This window comes from Cervus canadensis, chromosome 22 (assembly GCF_019320065.1).
Source record: "Cervus canadensis isolate Bull #8, Minnesota chromosome 22, ASM1932006v1, whole genome shotgun sequence".
NCBI classification, from domain to species: Eukaryota; Metazoa; Chordata; class Mammalia; order Artiodactyla; family Cervidae; genus Cervus; species Cervus canadensis.
In genome coordinates, this window is record NC_057407.1 from 44,343,759 (window position 1) to 44,365,246 (window position 21,488).

The 21,488-nt window shown below is 50.3% G+C and overlaps 4 protein-coding genes across 12 annotated transcripts in view; 1 reads left to right on the top strand and 3 right to left on the bottom strand.

Moving 5' to 3' along the window:
• The window catches only part of GASK1A (golgi associated kinase 1A), a 153,265-nt gene that overhangs the window by 88,815 nt on the left and 42,962 nt on the right, over positions 1–21,488 (bottom strand). The gene's annotated exons all lie outside the window — the stretch shown is intronic.
• LOC122425003 (5-beta-cholestane-3-alpha,7-alpha-diol 12-alpha-hydroxylase) lies at positions 2,451–5,828 on the top strand. Its single transcript, XM_043443284.1, has one exon. The coding sequence runs from the start codon at positions 2,694–2,696 to the stop codon at positions 4,191–4,193; it is 1,500 nt and encodes a 499-aa protein (XP_043299219.1). The 5' UTR covers positions 2,451–2,693; the 3' UTR covers positions 4,194–5,828.
• LOC122425007 (atypical chemokine receptor 2-like) lies at positions 6,134–17,239 on the bottom strand. Its single transcript, XM_043443293.1, has 2 exons — positions 17,068–17,239; positions 6,134–8,808 (listed from the first exon to the last, which is right to left on the bottom strand). Exon 2 carries the CDS (start codon positions 8,777–8,779, stop codon positions 7,637–7,639), a length of 1,143 nt encoding a protein of 380 aa, XP_043299228.1. The 5' UTR covers positions 8,780–8,808; positions 17,068–17,239; the 3' UTR covers positions 6,134–7,636.
• The window catches only part of LOC122425004 (atypical chemokine receptor 2-like), a 65,684-nt gene continuing 62,743 nt past the window's right edge, over positions 18,548–21,488 (bottom strand). For all 8 annotated transcript variants that reach the window (XM_043443287.1, XM_043443285.1, XM_043443286.1 and 5 more), the window contains one exon: positions 18,548–20,186. In XM_043443287.1, coding sequence (XP_043299222.1) covers positions 19,027–20,186 — 1,160 coding nt within the window. In that variant the 3' untranslated portion in view covers positions 18,548–19,026. The remainder of the gene's footprint in view (positions 20,187–21,488) is intronic.

Consider the following 21,488-nt stretch of genomic DNA (forward strand, 5'->3'; position numbering starts at 1 on the left):
GTCATACCTGAATGGTTGGTGGTTTTTCCTACTTTCTTCAGTTTAAGTCTGAATTTGGCACAAAGGAGTACATGATCTGAGCCACAGTCACCTCCCAGTCTTCTTTTTGCTGACTTATGTATAGAGCTTCTCCATCTTTAGCTGCAAAGAATATAATCAATCTGATTTTGGTATTAACCATCTAGTGATGTCCATGTGTAGAGTCTTCTCTTGTGTTGTTGGAAGAGGGTGTTTGCTATGACCAGTGCATTCTCTTGGCAAAACTCTATTAGCCTTTGCCCTGCTTCATTCTGTACTCGAAGGCTCCCAGACTGCCTTGCAAATCCATTGTGATGCCACCCCGACCCTGCCCCGGAGCTGCGGCTAGACTGTGTAAGGCTGAGGCTTGCCACAGGCTTGCAGTGCACACTCTGGACCGCTGGGTCCCAACCACTCCAGGGGGTTGGGAGGGCAGCGCCTGGGCCAATACCCTGAGGCAGGCCGCCGTTCAGTGGCCCTGGTGGGCTAGTCCCATACACAAGGCTGGTTGGACCTGCTGGCATGAGAAGAGTCCAGTGCAGCGGTGATGCGTCAGAGCTCAGATACACACTGAGCTGGAGACTCCTGGTCTGAACACTCTGCAACACTGGCCCTCTTGGGATGACCCTGCCACTTGCTTTAGAAGAATGTCCCCTATATCCTTGCACACAGCACACATTTACCTGGTCTTGCCATCCTCCACTAATGACCTCCTGATCAATGCGACCTCCCTGATTCCCCACCCTCCTTCCTGTTCTGCCCTTCTTTGTAGCACTTAACACAACTGTGATTATATGCTTCTTTGGTGGAAGCCATAAACTCCAAGAGGGCAGGGACCAGGTCTGCCTCATTTAGGGTTGTAGCAAAATTTCTGGTTTAAGTGCACAGTAAGTATCTGTTGAATGGATAGATGGGGCTGTTCCAAGAAAGGAGGAAATGATTGGATGAGTGGGTGTAAGTGAATGAATGAATAAATGAAGGAAAGAATGAACGAATAAATGAAGGAAAGAATGAATGTAAAGTAGTGGTGGTGGTGGTGGTTGTATAGTTGCTAAGTGGTGTCTGACTCTTTTGTGACCCCATGGGCTGTCCATGGCATTTTTCCAGGCAAGAAAACTGGAGTGGCTTGGCATTTCCTTCTCCAACAGATCTTCCTGACCCAAGAATTGAACCCTTAGCTCCTGCATTATAGGTGGGTTCTTTACTGCTGAGAAGCAAGGTGGGGCTGCCATCCATTAAAAACTGAGAGATAGGGACTTCCCTGTTGATCCAGTCATTAAGATTCCAAGCTCCCAAACAGCAGCACAGGTTTAATCCCTGGTAGGGAAACAGATCCCACACGTCACATGGTATGACAAAAAAAAAAAAACCACACAAACAAAAAACCCCGAATCCCAAAATACAAAAAAATACTAAGGGACAAAGTTCAGCTCTTTGGACTTGACCCACAGTTTCTGACCTTTTTCTTTTTTTGGCGGAGCCTCAGCCTGTGGGGTCTTAGTTCCCTGACCAGGGACTGAACCTGGGCCACGGCAGTAAAAGCACTGAGTCCTAATCACTGGGCCGCCAGGGAATTCCCTTTCTGACCATATCCTGAGGATGGGGACAGTTGGAGCTGAGTACTTGCTGTGGTTGCCCTGAGCAACCAGAGAGGACTTCGTGGATGCTGAGTGTGGATATTTTCAGCTCCCTGCTAGGAGGAGCTGCACACGGGAGCTCACTCAAGAGAAACCATATGATTGTCTGAAGAGACAAAGTCCTTGTTTGCAGGTCATTTCAGAAGTTAAAGAGTAACTGGAGGGTTGTCACAACTGATTGAATTCAGTCTGAACCTCACATATTGCAACAATGAGTTAGGCTGCTGAACTAAAGTCTTAAGAGTCAACAGTACAGTTTTCTCCTTCTTGGGCCTGCTGACAGGGTCTTGGTCTGACATGCCACTGAAGGTCCCCAGTAAATGATCAACTCATCTCACCCAAGCCAGGGCCACTGTCAGAAAAAGTCCCTGCTACACTCTGAACCTAGATCCTTCTTGTGAAGTAAAGCAGTTAGTTTGAAGTCCCTATCATCTCTGACATTTCATAATTCCCACTCTGCATTTCTTGGTAGGGAAGTGTGCAAGCCAGTTGGCGAGAGACTCAGAGACTCAAGTCTGATCCTGTGCTTGAAGGAGAAGAATATCTGTTTGGGAGATTTTGTGGGTCTTTTAAAGAATGAGGAGGAGGTGGATGTGAAACTTAGTAAGTACTTGGTGCATTTCTGTTGAAGGAACTAGCAAATTAATGGATACATGAAGTGAAGAGTAAATAAAGGAGTGAGTGGTCAGTAAGTCACAGGGTCGGGTCAAAAAAGTCTTGGCAGAGAAAATGCTGGAGCTGTATCAGGAAGGGTTGGAACAAAGTCTGAAGCTTGTGCGGGGGCTGTGACCACAGCAAGAGGCTTCCTTCTGGCCTTCTTCCTGCTCCCTCCCACCTGCTCCTCTCACATGACTAGGTCCTAACAAAATCTAGGGGAAAGATTTGCTCTTGGGTACTCTCTCACCAGGCTTATTTACGGCAACTTGCAGCCACAGGGCAAAGTCCAGGTGGGAAGACCTTTCTATCCCCACCTTGTCCTCCCAAACCCTCTGGCACTCAGAACAGCACATCCAGAGCTCAACCTGGAAGAGATCAGCCATGGTGCTCTGGGGTCCGGTGCTGGGAGCCCTGCTGGTGGCCATTGTGGGATATCTGTGCCTTCGGGGGCTGCTCCGGCAACGAAGACCCAAGGAGCCCCCTCTGGATAAGGGCCCCGTGCCCTGGCTGGGCCATGCCATGGCTTTCCGGAAGAATATGTTCGAATTTCTGAGGCATATGCAGGCCAAACATGGGGACATATTCACAGTACAGCTGGGGGGGCAGTACTTCACCTTTGTCATGGACCCTCTCTCTTTTGGCCCCATCCTCAAGGATGCGCAGAGGAAGCTAGACTTTGTGGAGTATGCGCAAAAACTGGTGCTAAAGGTATTTGGATACCGCTCCGTGGAGGGAGACTACAGGATGATACACTCAGCCAGCACCAAGCACCTCATGGGGGAAGGCTTGGAGGAGCTCAACAAAGTCATGTTAGACACCCTGTCCTTGGTTATGCTGGGGCCCACAGGCCCCAGTCTGGACACCCGCTGCTGGCGTGAGGATGGCCTCTTTCACTTCTGCTACAACATCTTGTTCAAGGCTGGCTACCTGAGCTTGTTCGGCTACACAAAGGACAAGGACCGGGACCTGCTGCAGGCAGAGGAGCTGTTCCTGGAGTTTCGCAAGTACGACCGCCTGTTCCCCAGGTTTGTTTACTCCCTGCTGGGGCCCCGGGAGTGGCTGGAGGTGGGTCGGCTCCAGCGTCTCTTCCATAAGGCACTCTCGGTGGAACAAAACCTGGAGAAGTACGGCGTAAGCAACTGGATCACCTACATGCTTCAGTTTCTGAGGGAGCAGGGCGTCTCTCCGGCCATGCAGGACAAGTTCAACTTCATGATGCTCTGGGCCTCCCAGGGTAACACAGGGCCTACCTCTTTCTGGGCCCTCTTGTTCCTCCTGAAGCACCCAGAGGCCATGCGGGCTGTGAGGGAGGAGGCCACCCGGCTCCTGGGAGAGGTCAGGCTGGAGGCTAAGCAGCCCTTCAAGTTTGGGGCCCTGCATCGCATGCCGGTGCTGGACAGCGTGATGGAAGAAACACTGCGGCTGAGGGCCTCGCCCACCCTCCTCAGGGTGGTGAACGACGACCAGGTCCTGCAGATGGCCAGCGGGCAGGAGTGCCTGATCCGCAGTGGAGACATCCTGGCCCTCTTCCCTTACCTCTCAGTGCACATGGACCCCGACATCCACCCCGAGCCCACCGCCTTCAGGTACGATCGCTTCCTCACCCCCAGCGGCAGCCGAAAAGTAGACTTCTACAAGGCAGGCAAGAAGATCCGCCACTACACCATGCCGTGGGGCTCGGGCGTCTCCATCTGCCCTGGGAGGTTCTTGGCCCTCAACGAGATGAAGCTCTTTATCTTGCTCATGGTCATGAACTTTGACTTGGAGTTGGTGGACCCTGACACACCTGTGCCACCCGTGGACCCCCAGCGCTGGGGCTTTGGCACCACACAGCCCAGCCATGAGGTGCGATTCCGCTACCGCCTTCGGCCTTCAGAGTGAGCTCTGTCCAGGTGGCCTCGAGTGTGGCTGCGGGGGCTCCCGTGGGTCTCTGCCTCCTCTCACCCACCCCTCTAAAGCCCCAGACCACCCCCCTCCTCTGTCCTGCTTGTCCTCCCTGCTCTTTGGCATCCTTCTGGTCACCTCACAGGCTGATACTTCTCTCTTGAAACACTGTCTCTCATGGCGGATGCGGCGTAATTCACCTCTCACAGGAAGTCCAGGGAAGGGGAAACATCTGTGGGCAACTCAGTGTGGGGGATAATACATGCCATGACAAATCTCATGCAGTACAGACACCGGTTATGGTGAGTCATGTAGCATCTTGCAAACATTGGTCTCCACCCTCCCGCTCCACTTTGCTTGTTTTCCTCAACACTTACACTGTGGGATTCAGGGTCTAGAACAGTGTCATCCGATAGCCATATGAGGTAAGCCACACGTGTAATTTTTCATCTCCTAGCTGACATGTTTTTAAAAGTAAAAAGAAACTGGTGAAATTCATTTTTCTACTGTATTTTGCTTGTCCTGATGTATCTAAAATATTAGCTTTTCAATGGGGAGTCATATAAAAGTATTAATGAAATATTTTTACATTTCTTTTTCCCTCCAAAATCTGGTCTGTACTTTTCAACCCTTCAAACTGAGTGCTCAACAGCCGCGTGCTTCTGTATTGGACAGAGCAGCTCTAGAGAAGGGTGGCCTTTCATGGAGGAGATATGCAAGGTCCCTCTTGCCTGCCCTCCTCTCCCCTCTGCACCCCCACCTTGGGGTGATTTCAACTCCTCACTTGGTTTCCGCAACCATCACTAAGCTCAGAGCTCTCTCTCCTACCTCCAGACCCCCAATCTCCCCACAGCGGTCTAAGAGCACCTCTGCTACAGTTCAGCCCACACGCAGAACTCAGCACCTGTTCCCCCCGACCTCTGCCCTGAACCATGCCCATCTCCTGGTTTCCCTGCCTCTCTGCTCAGGACACCATCATCCACCCATCCACTTAGGCAGATACAGAGGACACACCCTCAGCCCCTCCCTTTCTCTCCCCCACAGGGAGAGAGTTCTGTCATCTGACCCCTGTGGTGCCACCGAACCATGTCCCCACTTCCCCACCCCAGCTACCCTTCTTAGAGCTCAAACTCAGCATCCCTCTCCACGTGGGGCCTCTGGACTCTCTGTTTACCCTACTTCCAGAGACTTTTTTTCCAAAAGCACCTCTGAGCATCCCCTTTATACTTTTCTGGCTCCTCATCACCTCCCCGCAGTTGATATTTAAGTTTTGCCACATGAGGTCCTCGAATTTTCAATCCAGTGCAATTCAACTTTGACAACTTTCTCCAGTGGAACTGTCTGTAAAGTACAGTGCTTGTTTTCACTCTTAGCCCTGGGGCCGGCTATTCCTGGAAACCTCTTGAACCTCACCCATTCCATCCTCTGGCTAGAGATGGCCTCCACCCCACCTCCTCCCTGGAGCACCCCTGCCCCTGTGTTTATCACAGCCCATCTGTCACGTCGTCGTTTTCTGGGTCCTGTTTTCTGCCTCCTGCACCTGCTTCAGATGCAGCCCACAGCATTTGGTATCTTATTCCCTTCATCTCTGACCTTAATTCCCTAAATGTAGATTAAATTACAGAAACCTGACTTCCAGTCTTATCTACTTTACTTTGGCTCATGTCCTCTTGGCCTCCATTCCATCCAACCAAAAATTTTTTTCTGAGCAACACTGTCTGCCAGGCTGTGCTGGGTTTTGCAGATGGCTCTGTGAGGTGGGCGGAGAAGGCAATGGCACCCCACTCCAGTACTCTTGCCTGGAAAATCCCATGGACAGAGGAGACTGGTAGGCTTCAGTCCATGGGGTCATTAGGAGTCGGACACAACTGAGGGACTTCACTTTCACTTTTCACTTTCATGCACTGGAGAAGGAAATGGCAACCCACTCCAGTGTTCTTGCCTGGAAAATCCCAGGGACGGGGAGCCTGGTGGGCTGCCATCTATGGGGTCACACAGAGTCGGACACGACTGAAGCGACTTAGCAGCAGCAGCAGCTGGGAGGTGGGAGAAAGCAGTGATGCTTTAGAAGCTCAGGAAGACAGAGATGGCACCATGGCTCAGGGGCTCCCTGGGAAAGGCTTCTCGGTGGACGTGTCAGCGTGCAGGGAAGATGCCGGCCGTGGGAGACATGGAACGTCCAGGCAGGGCATATCCGTCGAGAATCCCTTAGATCACAGGTAACAGGAGACCACCACCCCAAACTGAAAGGACATCCATTGGTTCGTGTCACTATCAAGTGCAGGCTTCGGATGTCCTTCAGCCAGGCCTTGATTCTGGGGCTTTGGCATTGCCCCCAGGATCTGCTCACTCACTGCTCTCACCTCCCCTTCTGAAGTTCACGCTGATGGAGGAGCAGCCCCAGACCTCACACCCCCCTGGCCTCAGTTTCATGCCTCTGTTCTAGCATGTTCTAGTCGAGCTGCATTTCACAAGCTCTGCCTGGGCCTGGGCCCATCCCTAAATGAATCACTGTGCCAGGGAAAGGTAAGGCCAAAGCTGGCCAAAGACCCGTGCCCCACCCAAACACCACTCAAAGCACAGGGCAGAGTGCCCCTGGAACGTTTCCCAGAGCAGGTAGGACTCAGTTACATAACAAGAGTGAGGGGATACTTGGCTGGAAAATGACCCCTGTTCCATGAGGGAGCCAACCAGCACAAGAGCAGAGATGGGAATGTGAAGGAAACAACAGCGGGTATGGCGCCCAGCAAATGAAAAGCCAGGAGAAGGAGTGTGAGGGTGAAACGGGGTGTGGGATTCTGGTTGTGAAAAGTCCAGCCTTGAGACTGGACAAAGGTCCTGGATTTGATGGCGTAGGCTCTGAGGGACCCCTGAAGGCTCCTGAGTGAGGGCACGGGAGGCAGGAGGAGGGAGGAGCTCCTGGACCACCAGAAACATGTGCTTACTCTGCCTCCCACCCGCAGACTCTCATGGGTGGAGCCCCTCCAGCCCCTCCTGACTGCCAGCCCCTGAAGCCAGCATCAGAGCTGCGATATTAAACAAAATTGTGATAATATTTTCCCAGCTGAGCTTCAGGGAAAGGGGCAGCCTGGTGGGTGGCAGACATCTGGCTACTCTGCAGGGCGTGGGAGTGATGCTGAGGGTGCTGTGGTCAGTGGCTGCTGGGTGCAGATCAGATGACACGCGAGCCCAAGGATGGGCAGCACAGAGGTCAGCTGTTAAACTAAGGCGGCCATTCAGGCAAGCGAGTACGGACTCCGGGAGGGCAGTGAAGGAAGAGGAGGGGAGGGTGGGAGAGAGCAAACACTGCTGATGGCTGAGGACTGAGAAGTGACCAGTGGGATCGGCAACATGGTCACTGAGACCTCTGAAGGGAAGACTTCGGTGGATGCACAGAGGAGCTGGGTCCCCTCTGCTCTCAAGGACTGTGGTGTGACCGCTCAGGCTGAGTTCTTCTCTCTGTCCCCCTTGTCGGGGGAGCTCTCAGCCTGTCTCTCCCCGAGGTCACTCATGCCCATTACATCTTCCTGGGCAGTGAGCCTGCTGCTCTCAGAATAGCTGGACGGCAGGGCCTGCTGCCTTCTGAGCACAGTGGCCAGGAAAGCCTTGAGGTACTGGCGGAAGCGGCGGCTGGAGAAGGCGTAGAGGACGGGGGTGAAGCAGCAGTGCAGGAAGGCGATGCTCTCCGTCACCTGCAGCGCATAGTCCAGGCGCTGGCTGAGCCCGCAGTCCCCAAAGACCTGCAGGTCCAGCAGCGAGTGCAGAAACAAGGTGAGGTTGTACGGGAACCACAGCACAAAGAAGGCCACCACCAGGGCTATGGCCATCCGCAGGGCCCGGCTCTGGCCCGGGGGCCTCAGGCTGACCAGCACAGAGCCAATGCGGGAGTAGAAGAAGATCATGGCAAGGAGGGGGAGGAGGAACCCCAGGAGGTTCTGCTGGAAGCGCAGGAAGAGCTTCCAGACGGTCCCATGTCCCCCATAATCCGCATAGCAGTCCCACACGCCGGGGGAGTTCTCATGCGTCCTCACAAAGACCATGTCAGGAATGGAGACAGCCAGGGCCACAGCCCACACAGTGGCTGCAAGCAGCAGGCTCTTGGCTCGGGTCCTCAGTCGGTGGTAGGGCCGAGCGCAGACAATCTCCAGGTACTTGTCCAGGCTCATGCAGCTGATGAAGAAGATGCCACTGTAGAAGTTCATGGTATAGAGGGTGCTCACCGCCTTGCATAAGAAGCTCCCAAAGACCCAATGCCACGCCACAGAGATGCCCCAGAAGGGCAGCGTCACCACAAACAGGAGGTTGGAGATGGCCAGGTTCAGCAGATAGGTCTCGGTCATCCGTCTTCGAGGCACAAACCGGAGCAAGACCGCTAGGAGGAGGAGGTTCCCAACCAGGCCCAGCACAAAGATCAGGCTGTAGAAGAGAGGCAGAAAGACTCTGCCGAATGACAGCACCTCGTCCTTCCTGCACACCATGAAGATCAGGTCCTCCAGGTAGTACTCATAGTCATAGAAGGAGCTGCTGTTCTCGGAACTGGCCACCTTGGTGGTGGGCGGCAGAGGGGAGGCGGTGGTGGCCATGGCGGGAGGATGCACCCAGTCCTGGAGCTCTGCGGGCCAGAGAGCAGTGTGAGCCACAGGAGACGGATCCAGGCCTTCCCGCCCTCTCCAAACCCACTGCAGCCCCTTTTCTGGGGTGTCCAATGGACTCTCCACACTTACACCGGTACCTGGAGGCTAGGGACTCGGAGTACAAGTGCGGGCAGCCCAAGGCTACCACGTGATAGTGAGGTCATCTTGGGTAGGTGACGTAACCTCAGCTGTTCTCACAGTATTCACTTCTCTTCTTTATTTTGTCCCTCATCATTTATAAAGACTGAGAAGGTCATTTCTGTCTTCTTTATTCCTGAGGGATATTGATTCACCTGGGCTTCCCAGGTGGCACAAGTGGTAAGGAACCCACCTGCCAATGCAGGTAGATGTAAGAGACACGAGTTCGATCCCTGGGTTGGGACGATCCCCTGGAGGAGGGCACGGCAATATTCTTGCCTGGAGAATCCCCTGGACAGAGGAGCCTGGCAGCTTGCAGTCCATAGGGTTGCACAGAGTCAGATACCACTGAAGCAACTCAGCACACACCAATTCACCTATTTATTGCGTCTGTATACCCTTCCTCATGTGTGACTTAAAATTAATCTTTATGTGATTTGCAATTTTTTTAATTTAATGGCCATGCTACACAGCTTGCAAGATCTTAGTTCCCTGACCAGGGGCTGAACTCACACCCCTGCAGTGGAAGCACAGTCTTAACTGCTACACCACCAGGAGAGTTCCTTTTTTTTTTAATGAGAGCTTCTCTTCAGTGGGCTTGCTTCTTCTATATTTAGCTGGTGTGTCCACTCTGGTTTAGAGCTCTCTTTACTTCTGTCACTTGAGGATTTCCCTTGCTTTGGTTATTTTAAAAGTATTTTTGGGAGAACAAGATGGTGGAGGAGTAGGTAGACGTGGAGTACATCTCTCTCCATGGATTCATCAGGAATACACCTTCAGACAGATGTTGCAGAACAACAGCTGAGAGCAGGCAGGAGTACCTGACCACTGGAAAAGAATATATAGAACCATGCAAAATGGAGCCGGAGCCAGAGGAATCAACCATCCTAACTACAGACTATACTACAAAGCTACAATCATTAAGACAGTATGGTACTGGCATAAAAACAGAAATATAGACCAATAGAACAAGATAGAAAACACAGAGATAAACCCACACACCTATAGCTACCATATTTTTGACAAAGGAGGCAAGAATATAAAATGGGGTGAAGACAGGCTCTTCAATAAGTGGTGCTGGAAAAAACTGGACAGCTACATGTAAAAGAATGAAATTAAAGCATTTCCTAACACCATACACAAATATAAACTCAGAATGGATTAAAGACCTAATTGTAAGACAAGAAACTATAAAACTCTTAGAAGAAAACTTAGGCAGAACCCTGTATGATGTAAGTCACAGCAAGATCCTCTATGACTCACCTCCTAGTGTAATGGATATAAAAACAAAAATAAACAAGTGGGACATAATTAAACTTAAAAGCTTTTGCATAGCAAAGGAAACTATAAAGGTGAAAAGACAACCCTCAGAATGGGAAAAAGTAATAGCAAATGAAACAAGTAACAAATTAATTTCCAAAATATACAAGCAGCTCATACAAGTCAACACCAGAAAAACAAATGAGCCAGTCAAAAAGTGGGGAAAAGACCTAAATAGATATTTTTCCAAAGACATAAGATAGCTAATAAATACATGAAAAGATGCTCAACATTGTTCATTATTAGAGAAATGCAAATCAAAACTACAATGAGCTATCACCTCAAACCAGTCAGAATGGCCATCATCAAAAAACCTACAAACAATAAATGCTGGAGAGGGTGTGGAGAAAAGGGAACCCTCCCTCTTGGACTGTTGGTAGGAATGTAAATTGATACAGCCACTATGGAAGACAGTTGGAGATTCCTTAAAAAATTAGGAATAAAACCACTATATGACCCAGCAATTGCACTACTAGGCATATACCCTGAGGAAAAAAAAAAACAAACCCTGAAAAAGTCACATATGCCCCAATGTTCACTGCAGCACTATTTAGAATAGCTAGAACATGGAAGCAACCTAGATGTCTATCAACAGATGAAAGGATAAAGAAGCTGTGGTACATATATACAATGGAATATTGCATGTGTGCGTACTAAGTCACTTCAGTCGTGTCTGACTCTTTGGGACCCTATGGAATGTAGCCCGCCAGGTTCCTCTGTCAATGGGATTCTCCAGGCAAGAATACTGGAGTGGGTTGCCATGTCCTCCTCCAAGGGATCTTCCCCCACCCAGGGATCAAACCCACATCTCCTGCGGCTCCTGCATCTCCTGCACTGCAGGCAGATTCTTTACCACTGAGCCACTGGGGAAGCCCACGATGGATTATTCCTCAGCCATAAAAAGGGATGCGTTTGAGTCCGTCCTGATGAGGTGGATGAACACAGAGTCTATTATACAGAGTGAAGTAGGTCAGAAAGAGAAAGACAAATAACATATACTAACGTATATGGAACACAGAAAGATGGTACTGATGAAATTATTTGAAGGGCAGCAATGGAGTCACAGACATAGAGAACAGACTGCTGGACACTGTGGGGGTGGAGGAAAAAGGAGAGCATGGTATATATGGGATATATGGAGAGAGTAACACGGAAACATACATTACCATATGCAAAATAGATAGCCAATGGGAATTTGCTGCATGACTCAGGGAACGCAAACCAGGGCGCTCTAACAACCTAGAGGGGTGCGGTGGGCAGGGAGACGGGAGGGGGCTAAAGAGGGAGGGGACAGAGGTGTGCCTGTGGCTGATTCACGTTAACGTTGGGCAGAAACCAACACAATACTGTAAAGCAATTACCCTTCAATTAGAAGTAAATTTAATTTTAAAATATTTTATTTGTAAATATTTAGTTTTATGTCAGTAATTTCACTTGTAAATATTCAATATGTTAAAAATATTTTATCCCCTCCCTCTAGGTTTGCAGCAGAAAGGTATGAACCATCATGTTGATAGACTCAGAACCTACAAACCTACTAATTCCTCAGTTTTCCCATCTGTATAATGATGTTAATAATTGTGCCCATTTCATGGGGTTCTCATGAGGCTTAAACGTGATAATTCAGGCAGAGCATTTCAAGCTCTATGAAGAATACCCAGGACACAGGAGGCTCTCAGCACACATTCGCTTAAATTACTGCTTTGCCCAGAAGTGAGTCTGGGCACCTTCTAAGTCAGCCTCTTCTCCTCTAACTGAACACCACCACCAGCTACTTGGTCTCCTAAGACTGAACTGTAAAAGGCATCGCAGACAGCGTCCTCACAGCCCCCATCACCAGCCCGTGTGTCTCCACCTCCTCACTGCTATCCTCAGGTCCTGTGAAAACACACACGTGATGAAAATATAGACATAATACTCTTTTAAATAAAATTAAGACAAATGAAATATATATATGTTTATATATATATATATATATGTAAAACAACCTCACGAAGTATATAAATATTTGCTATGAAGGAGTACAGAGAGATGAAAGGCAGGTGAAAGACAGGCAGAGGACTCACGATGGCAGCTGCCTGGGTAGGAGAAGCCAGAGACACGAGATGGAGCAGGTCACTGTTCAAGGTCAAGTTCCCCTGGACAGCAGTTCCCCAAGTTTTAGTTGTGCTATTAAACGCGATCTTTAAAAGAAAGCCTCACATGAACCAGTAAAAAACCCTGCCATGAACCAAGGAGTATGCTCAGTCCTGTTCTGTGTTCTACAAGGAGAGAAACTTCATGTTCAACACATTAAATTGTTCATCAATGGGGAGAGGAAGGAGATAAAAAAGAATTTGTTGGCCCAACAGGCACCCATGTGCAGTCACCAGAATAAGGCCTGTAGGCTGGTAATGATAATGGGCCACAATCCCAGAAATACAAATCAACTCCACCTTGTACCTCTGCATTTTAGTTTTTATTCTTTCAGGGAAGATGGAACTGTACTGCATGGCTTGTGAAATCTTAGTTCCCTGACCAGGGATCAAACCTGGGCATTCAGCAGTGAGAGCGCTGAGTCCTAACTACCAGATCACCAGCAAATTCCCTATTTCTTATCCTGTGGTTGTAAATGAGGTTTAACTTTTTAATATGCTCAATGCCAGTCTGTATTTCTTCTGTGCATGATTTATTGTTTTAATGGGTGGGATTTTCATTCTACAAGAGGTTTTCTATAGTAAGACTTTAGCTTTTTGCAGATATACTGGAAATAATGTCCCCAGTCCTTTCTGGTAGAAATTTTGTATGTTTTTTCTTCCAGGTAGAATTTTGAAGGAAATGTTGATTCAGGTCCTCAGCTGACTCTTCTAGTATCCATGACACTGTGACCCTGTGATGGAAATAGGCATTCTGCGGAGGCTGAACCTCTCCCGGGAGCCCTCCTACTCCTTGAGCCTCTGCCCCACCCTTGGGCTTCTGTCAACTGGCTTCTGGGCCAGAGATTGGGGAAATATAAACGCCCTATCCCCACTCCAAGGCCTCAGCCTGGGCGGCTTTAACTAGGGCTGGGCTCTGCTCCTGACTGGACTCAAGAACTTGGCCCTGTGCCTTCATTCCTGGTCCTCCACTCCCTTCCTGTGCATCTGGGGTCTGCTGTGTGTGAGCCCCTGACTTTCCTGGGCAGCAGTCATGACAACCTCCAGCACATGGCTGGTTTAGGAGTCTGAGCTGCTGGGGTTGGGAGGAGGGACTGTCCTTCTGCATTTGGGCCTAATTAGGGCTTTTAGTCAGGAAGTTGTTGTTATTTAGTTGCTAAGTCATGCCCAACTCTTTTTTGTGGCCCAGTGCACTGTAGTACACCAGGCTCCTTTGTCCATGGGATTTCCTAAGCAAGAATACTGGAGTGGGTTGCCATTTCCCTCTCCAAGGGATCTTCTCAACCCAGGGATCGAATTTGCATCTTCTGCATTGGCAGGCAAATTCTTTACCACTGAGCCACCAGGGAAGCCCAGTCAAGAGTTACCACTAATTAAATAACAGCTCTTCTAGTCTGTCAGCACTGACCTTGATCCTGATCTGGCTTCTCAAAGTCCCTGTCTTTTGCTTTAATAAACAACCAAATCTGATGATTGTTTTGATCAAAGCCAGAGGTCAGGGTCAGCATGCCCCAGCTGGACCAGCTCACCTTCACAAGGCTCCCTTTACCTGGAACGCTCCATTCTTTTTCTCTGGGGGCCACTAGCCTCCTGATCTTTCACCTTGGGACGCTTTCCACATTCTCTTAACCTCTGGGGCCATAGCCCCTCCCATCGCTTCATCAATAATACCAACAAAGATGACAACAGCAGTCAGCATCCCTGTACTCACATGACAACTGGCCAGGCACCTTCTTATCAACTGTGGTAGTCCTATAAGGCAAACCAGGAAGGACCCACCAGCCCCACTTAACCCAGGAGCAAAGTAACTTCAGCACAGTCACACAAGAAGTCACTTACTGAACTGCATCTGGATCCGAGGGCTTCATCCTCAGTAACAGTACTGTGGCCCTAGTCCCATCTCATTCTCGGCCTCTCTTCTGCCCTGTCTAGCAGTTATCAAAAGGGGCCACTTGAGACAGGTATGATTTGAGCTCAGGAGGTCTTGGTTGCTTGGGGTTCACCCTCACTGGCTAGTCTTGCCTTTGTAGATTCCACCATTAATTACCTAAAGGCTTTATGGAGCCTCCTTGGGAAACATATCCTCTCTGGTCAATGGAGTGGCCTCCCCAAATATCCACATCCTAATCCCTGAAACCTGTGGATATGTTACCTTTTACATAAGAGGGACATGACAGATGTGGTTAAGGACTCTGAGCTAGGGAGAATACCCTGGATTATCCAGGTGGGGCCACTGTAACCACAAGGGTCCTTTATAGGGAAGGCAGGATCTTCCTGGGTTGGGAAGATCCCCTGGAGGAGGGCATGGTAACCCCCTCTAGTAATCTTGCCTGGTGAATCCCCATGGACAGAGGAGCCTGGTGGGCTACAGTGCATGGGGTCACAAAGAGTTGGACACGACTGAGTTACTTTATTAAGCACAGGAGAGTCTGAAGCAGAGAAGGGAACGTGACTATGGAAACAGGTCAGAGGGATGGGGTTCCAAGACAGTGGGTGTAGGCAGCCTCTAAAGGCTAGAAGAGGCAAGGAACAAATTCTCCCCAAGCCTCTGGAATCCTGATGACCCATTTTAAGATTTCTGACCTCCAGAAATTTAAGATCATACATCTGTGCTGTTTGAAGCCACTGAATTTGTGGTGATTTGACACAGTGGCAATAGGGTCACTTCCCGTGACCCTCGTGTGCCCTCTGAATCTCAGACTGAGGGAGTGAGCCTGCATGCTGTCCACCTCCTCCAGCTTACAGGTGGGGAAATGGAGACTCAGTGAAACGTAACTTCTTGTGCAAAGCATACAGTGAATCATCAGTGGCTGCGCTGAGCCAAGGACCCCATGTTTCTGACTGCCCTTCATGTCTCTGTTACCCCACTCCTAACTGTCCCTCCAGCCCTGTTCTGTTTTCCGTTTTTTTGTGTTTTCACATTTTCTTATTGCCTGAACTCATTTATTTGTCTTACCCAGAAACACTTTTGAGATGAATGAATATGGCTATCAGTTATTCCCATCCTAGTATGAATTAGCAGATAGTAAGGCAACCCCAGATGAAGCTTTGCAGTAAAGCCTTTGGGGAACCCAGAGAACTAGACAGAGAGGCTTAAAGGGTAAGGTCAGCTGAGCTTCCCCGATAATGAAGCCAAGGGCACAGGGGCAAACGCCAGATTGTCTCTGGAGTGGTAACATCATCCTGAGGCTGCTGGCCATGGCTGGCTCCAGCTTTAACTATTATGATTCCCATTTTCCAGACGAGAAACAGGCTTCTTGAAAAGGTAAAGCTCAGGTGCCCACAGCTTCAGATCAGCAAATGATGGGCCCAGGATTGGATGGCCTTAACAATATAAGGTAGAAGTGTAACAGAGAAAAACAAATCTGACTCCACATTGGCTCTGTTGCCAAGGCATGCTGGTTCTGCACCTTTGTCTCCTTAAACAGTAAAAGAATGATGCTTACAGCCTGAAATACACATAATAACCCTTTCTCAAGACTCTACCTTTCAGGCTTGACCACTTATATTTATTTCATTCATATACAGACAAAAATTTATGGAACAGAAAATAACGTGTCTTGTTAAAGGTTTACAGGGACATCTTAGCAATCCCACGTGGATAATTGCAAGGACAAAGGATTACCCTGGCCCCATCGGGGTCTGGCTGACACCCAGATGTCTGCAACATCCATCACACCCCCTCCCCTTTGGGTGTAAAAGAAGCCTGAATTCTAACTCAGGGAAGATGGTTCTTTGAGATACGAGTCGACCATCTTCTCGGTCTGGTGGCTTTCTGAATAAAGTTTCTATTCCTTGCCTGACACCTTGTCCCCTGTTGTGTGTGGGAGCAGCACAAGCTCAAACTCGCTAACAGAACTGGTGACACCCTTTTCCCCCAGCTCCCCTTTTTAACATGAACCAAACTTGAATTTGAAGGATGAGCTTCTGATAATGGGACTTCTGGCCTCATCAAGGGGTGGCAGAGGAGATTCTAAGTCAGTCACATGCTGGGCCTGGCTTGTACTGGCTGGCAAGAGCCAGTAATACAATATCTGGGAGGCCTTCAACAAGCGATCATGGAATTAACCAATTCCACCTTCAGTGGTAAGTCAGTAGCTTGAAACTGGTTATGGTGGGAATGTTTATACCATGGCAAATTCCACATATTGGGCCTTCCCTTCCCTTGCTCGCCACTGCTGAGAGTTGATTGTTAAACCTCTACCGGGACCCCAATCTGGAGCCCAGGGGGCCTGGCCAGACCCGCCTGTCTTGCGGTCTCCCTGTCTGTGTCACCCACCACCTCCCCTTGTCCCCCTTTCACATCAGCCCCCCAGCCGAGGGCCCTGGAGGTCAGGGTCACATGCAGGCCCCTCCCAGGCCCCCAGAGCACTCCCACGCTGTGTGCTGCCCACAGTGCAGCTGAGATCAGCGAACAAACAAACAAGATCAAACGTGACCCCAAGAGGCCACGGCAGCTTTCATAATATAAAACAAAGAGTAACACTGGAGATCACTTCAAGTGGACACTAATTCTGCTGGCTCCCCTGGAAAAGGATTTGGAAATTATAGCCTTTAAAAAGACCACCTTAATGCTCCCCTCCCAGAAGCCTGCCTGGGCCTCTAGCCTGGTGAAACCCCCTCCCCAGCCCCCCAAGCACTCACAGAAGGTTGCTCCTCAGCCTTAAATCCACCTCCCCAGATGCAGAGTTGCCTTGTGAGGATCACCTGCCTCCTCTGCTGGACTGGGGATTCCCAGAGGTTGGAACTCCCCAGCACAGGCTAGCACCTGAGAGGCATTCAACAAATGACCATGGAATTAATGAGCACAGTCACGCCTCTCTCCCTCCCTACTCTGGCCTGCTTACTCCCTCCCTTCCCCACTGGTGCCCTGCATACGGTGGAGCCAGCCGAAAGCCTCCTTTCACGAGTTATTAATACTTCCTCAGCCTGGGCAAGCCCTGCCTCAGTGGCCTTGGGAGCCAGTCACGATGGAGCGTGACCAGCCCACAGCCCCTACTATTTCCTCTGTAGCCAAGTTCAAGGCCAATCCCAGCTCCCCGTGACCTCCCTGTGACCACCACACACACCTCTTCCCCTGCCCGCTCCCCTCTCTCAGAAGTCTCCTCTGACTGCTTTGGGAGGACATGGTACAGATGGAGTCCCAAGGTCAGGACTCATCCTGCCCCACCCGACAGTAACTCCAGCATTCCCAGCCTGCCTTCCTGGCTCAGCTCTGGCTGGAAAAGCTGAGGCTGGTGTTGAGAAGTGACTCACACTCTGACTGCAGTGTCAGGCTGTGAAAAGTGCTCTGGGCTTGGGGAACTGGTAACTGCATTGGGATCTCTATTTTCTTCCTCCTGGGTTCGGCAAAACATCAGGTATTAAACTCTATTCTATATATAACCACCACAGCATCAACAACAATACCCACCACTCACATAGCACTTACCGTGGGCCAAGCTCTTACATGCATTCATTCATTTCAGCCTTGCAACACCACTCTGATACTACTGCTGTCTCTATTTTGCCTGTGAGGAAACTGAGGGAACATGCCCGAGGCCACATGGCTAGAAAGCAGGGGAGGGGGGATTTGAACCCAGGCCCAGAGTCTGGGCTAGCTCATTAAAAGACAGGGGTGAAGGCTGGGGACTAGAGATGGGAAAGTGACAGGAAACCACACTGCCATGGCTCAGGATGCCTGAATGGAAGGCTGCTTGTGGGGCTGATGGTATGTGAATGAAAAACAGGAAAAGGAACTGGGAGCCACATAAGGACAAGAGGGAAAAGGTCCAGGGCCATGGGAATGGCACGCAGGGACAGAATTCAGGAAAGACCAGCTCAGGGGGTGGGGTAGGTCTCTGCTCCACTGCAGTGTGGGATGCCTTTGGGCTTAAACCTTCAGGCCCTGCAGCCACAAGACAAAGTCAGGGCTTTATCCAGAGCCCTTGAATTCCACGAGGCTGTTTTCTCATCGTAAAATAAATAAGACTTACAGCAAAGGATTCTGTGGGATTAAATGTGGTACAGCTATTACAGCACCTAACACCATGGACGCCTGACAGTGTGCCAGGCATAGGAACAAGGAGCTTCACATACTTTAACTTATTTAATCCTAATATTTACCATATAGAAATTAAACATGATTATTAGTCCTGTTTATTAGTCCTGTGAATACTGAGGCACAGAGACTAGGGAACTGGCCCAAGAGCAAGTGAGTGGTACACCAGAAACTAAAATCCAAAATTCATGCCTGCTTTTTTGGATCATGCAGCATGGCTTAGTTCCCTGACCACGGCTGAACCCATGCCCTTGGCAGTAAAGGTGCAGAGTCTTAACCACTGGACTGCCAGAGAATTCGCCAGAGTCCATATTTCTAAAACCCCAAATTACATTCCCTCTCAAAGAAAATAACAAGCGAATTGCAGTCCCACCCACCCCCAATTTCATCATCAAGTTTTATGTATGTTACGATACACACTACTCTCATAAAGACTTTTTGAGACAAGCACTATTATTATTTCCATTTTACAAATGATAACTGAGGCTCAGGGAGGGGGAGTAACAATCGCAAGGACACACAGCAAGTATACCCCAGGACTAGCCATCAAGTCCCAGCGTCCGCTAGAGATCTAGAGCCTTGTCGGGGGAGCTCTCAGCCTGCCTCTCCCCGAGGTCACTCATGCCCATTACATCTTCCTGGGCAGTGAGCCTGCTGCTCTCAGAATAGCTGGACGGCAGGGCCTGCTGCCTTCTGAGCACAGTGGCCAGGAAAGCCTTGAGGTACTGGCGGAAGCGGCGGCTGGAGAAGGCGTAGAGGACGGGGGTGAAGCAGCAGTGCAGGAAGGCGATGCTCTCCGTCACCTGCAGCGCATAGTCCAGGCGCTGGCTGAGCCCGCAGTCCCCAAAGACCTGCAGGTCCAGCAGCGAGTGCAGAAACAAGGTGAGGTTGTACGGGAACCACAGCACAAAGAAGGCCACCACCAGGGCTATGGCCATCCGCAGGGCCCGGCTCTGGCCCGGGGGCCTCAGGCTGACCAGCACAGAGCCAATGCGGGAGTAGAAGAAGATCATGGCAAGGAGGGGGAGGAGGAACCCCAGGAGGTTCTGCTGGAAGCGCAGGAAGAGCTTCCAGACGGTCCCATGTCCCCCATAATCCGCATAGCAGTCCCACACGCCGGGGGAGTTCTCATGCGTCCTCACAAAGACCATGTCAGGAATGGAGACAGCCAGGGCCACAGCCCACACAGTGGCTGCAAGCAGCAGGCTCTTGGCTCGGGTCCTCAGTCGGTGGTAGGGCCGAGCGCAGACAATCTCCAGGTACTTGTCCAGGCTCATGCAGCTGATGAAGAAGATGCCACTGTAGAAGTTCATGGTATAGAGGGTGCTCACCGCCTTGCATAAGAAGCTCCCAAAGACCCAATGCCACGCCACAGAGATGCCCCAGAAGGGCAGCGTCACCACAAACAGGAGGTTGGAGATGGCCAGGTTCAGCAGATAGGTCTCGGTCATCCGTCTTCGAGGCACAAACCGGAGCAAGACCGCTAGGAGGAGGAGGTTCCCAACCAGGCCCAGCACAAAGATCAGGCTGTAGAAGAGAGGCAGAAAGACTCTGCCGAATGACAGCACCTCGTCCTTCCTGCACACCATGAAGATCAGGTCCTCCAGGTAGTACTCATAGTCATAGAAGGAGCTGCTGTTCTCGGAACTGGCCACCTTGGTGGTGGGCGGCAGAGGGGAGGCGGTGGTGGCCATGGCGGGAGGATGCACCCAGTCCTGGAGCTCTGCGGGCCAGAGAGCAGTGTGAGCCACAGGAGACGGATCCAGGCCTTCCCGCCCTCTCCAAACCCACTGCAGCCCCTTTTCTGGGGTGTCCAATGGACTCTCCACACTTACACCGGTACCTGGAGGCTAGGGACTCGGAGTACAAGTGCGGGCAGCCCAAGGCTACCACGTGATAGTGAGGTCATCTTGGGTAGGTGACGTAACCTCAGCTGTTCTCACAGTATTCACTTCTCTTCTTTATTTTGTCCCTCATCATTTATAAAGACTGAGAAGGTCATTTCTGTCTTCTTTATTCCTGAGGGATATTGATTCACCTGGGCTTCCCAGGTGGCACAAGTGGTAAGGAACCCACCTGCCAATGCAGGTAGATGTAAGAGACACGAGTTCGATCCCTGGGTTGGGACGATCCCCTGGAGGAGGGCACGGCAATATTCTTGCCTGGAGAATCCCCTGGACAGAGGAGCCTGGCAGCTTGCAGTCCATAGGGTTGCACAGAGTCGGACACAACTGAAGCAACTTAGCACACATCAATTCACCTATTTATTGCGTCTGTATACCCTTCCTCATGTGTGGCTTAAAATTCTTCTTCTTTGTGTGACTTATAATTTTGTTTTCACTTTCAGGTCACACTGCATGGCATGGGAGATCTCAGTTCCTTGACCAGAGACTGAACCCACACCCTCGTAATGGAAGCACAGAGTCTTAAATTCTGGACTACTAGGGAAGTCCCAGTGTTTTTTTAAAAGAGTCTCTCTTCAATGGGGCTTGCTTCTTCTGTAAATAGCTGGTGTGCCCACTCTGGCTTTGAGCTCTCTTTACTTCTGTCACTTGAGGATTTCCCTTGCTTTGATTATTTTTAAAGTATTTTTGGAATAACAAGATGGCAGAGGAGTAGGTAGACGTGGAGTACATCTCTCTCCACGGATTCATCAGGAATACACCTTCAGACACAGAAGATCTTGCAGAACGCCAGCTGAGAGCGGACAGGAGTACCTGACCACTGGAAGAGAATATATAGAACCACGCAAAACTCAGTAGGATGAAGGAAGTAGGGGGAAAAAGAGGAGTGTGAGCAGGACTGGACCTGCACCTGGGAGGTGGAGGAACTGAAATAGGTGTCAGAGTTCACATTGGGGCAACTGTTTAGGACAGAGAAGAAGCATTTGAGGCTGCTGGAGAGTGAAGCTGCTGAGCTGTGACAGTGCGAACAGAATGAGAATCACACAGACGATCCTTGCTGCAGCATCAGTGGTGGGGGCATAGACTTGGATTACTGTGATGCTGAATGGTTTTGCCTTGGA

Excerpts from the sequence above, each read along its gene's own strand:
- LOC122425003 (XM_043443284.1), top strand. The coding sequence starts at position 2,694 with ATGGTGCTCTGGGGTCCGGTGCTGGGAGCCCTGCTGGTGGCCATTGTG.
- LOC122425007 (XM_043443293.1), bottom strand. The coding sequence starts at position 8,779 with ATGGCCACCACCGCCTCCCCTCTGCCGCCCACCACCAAGGTGGCCAGT.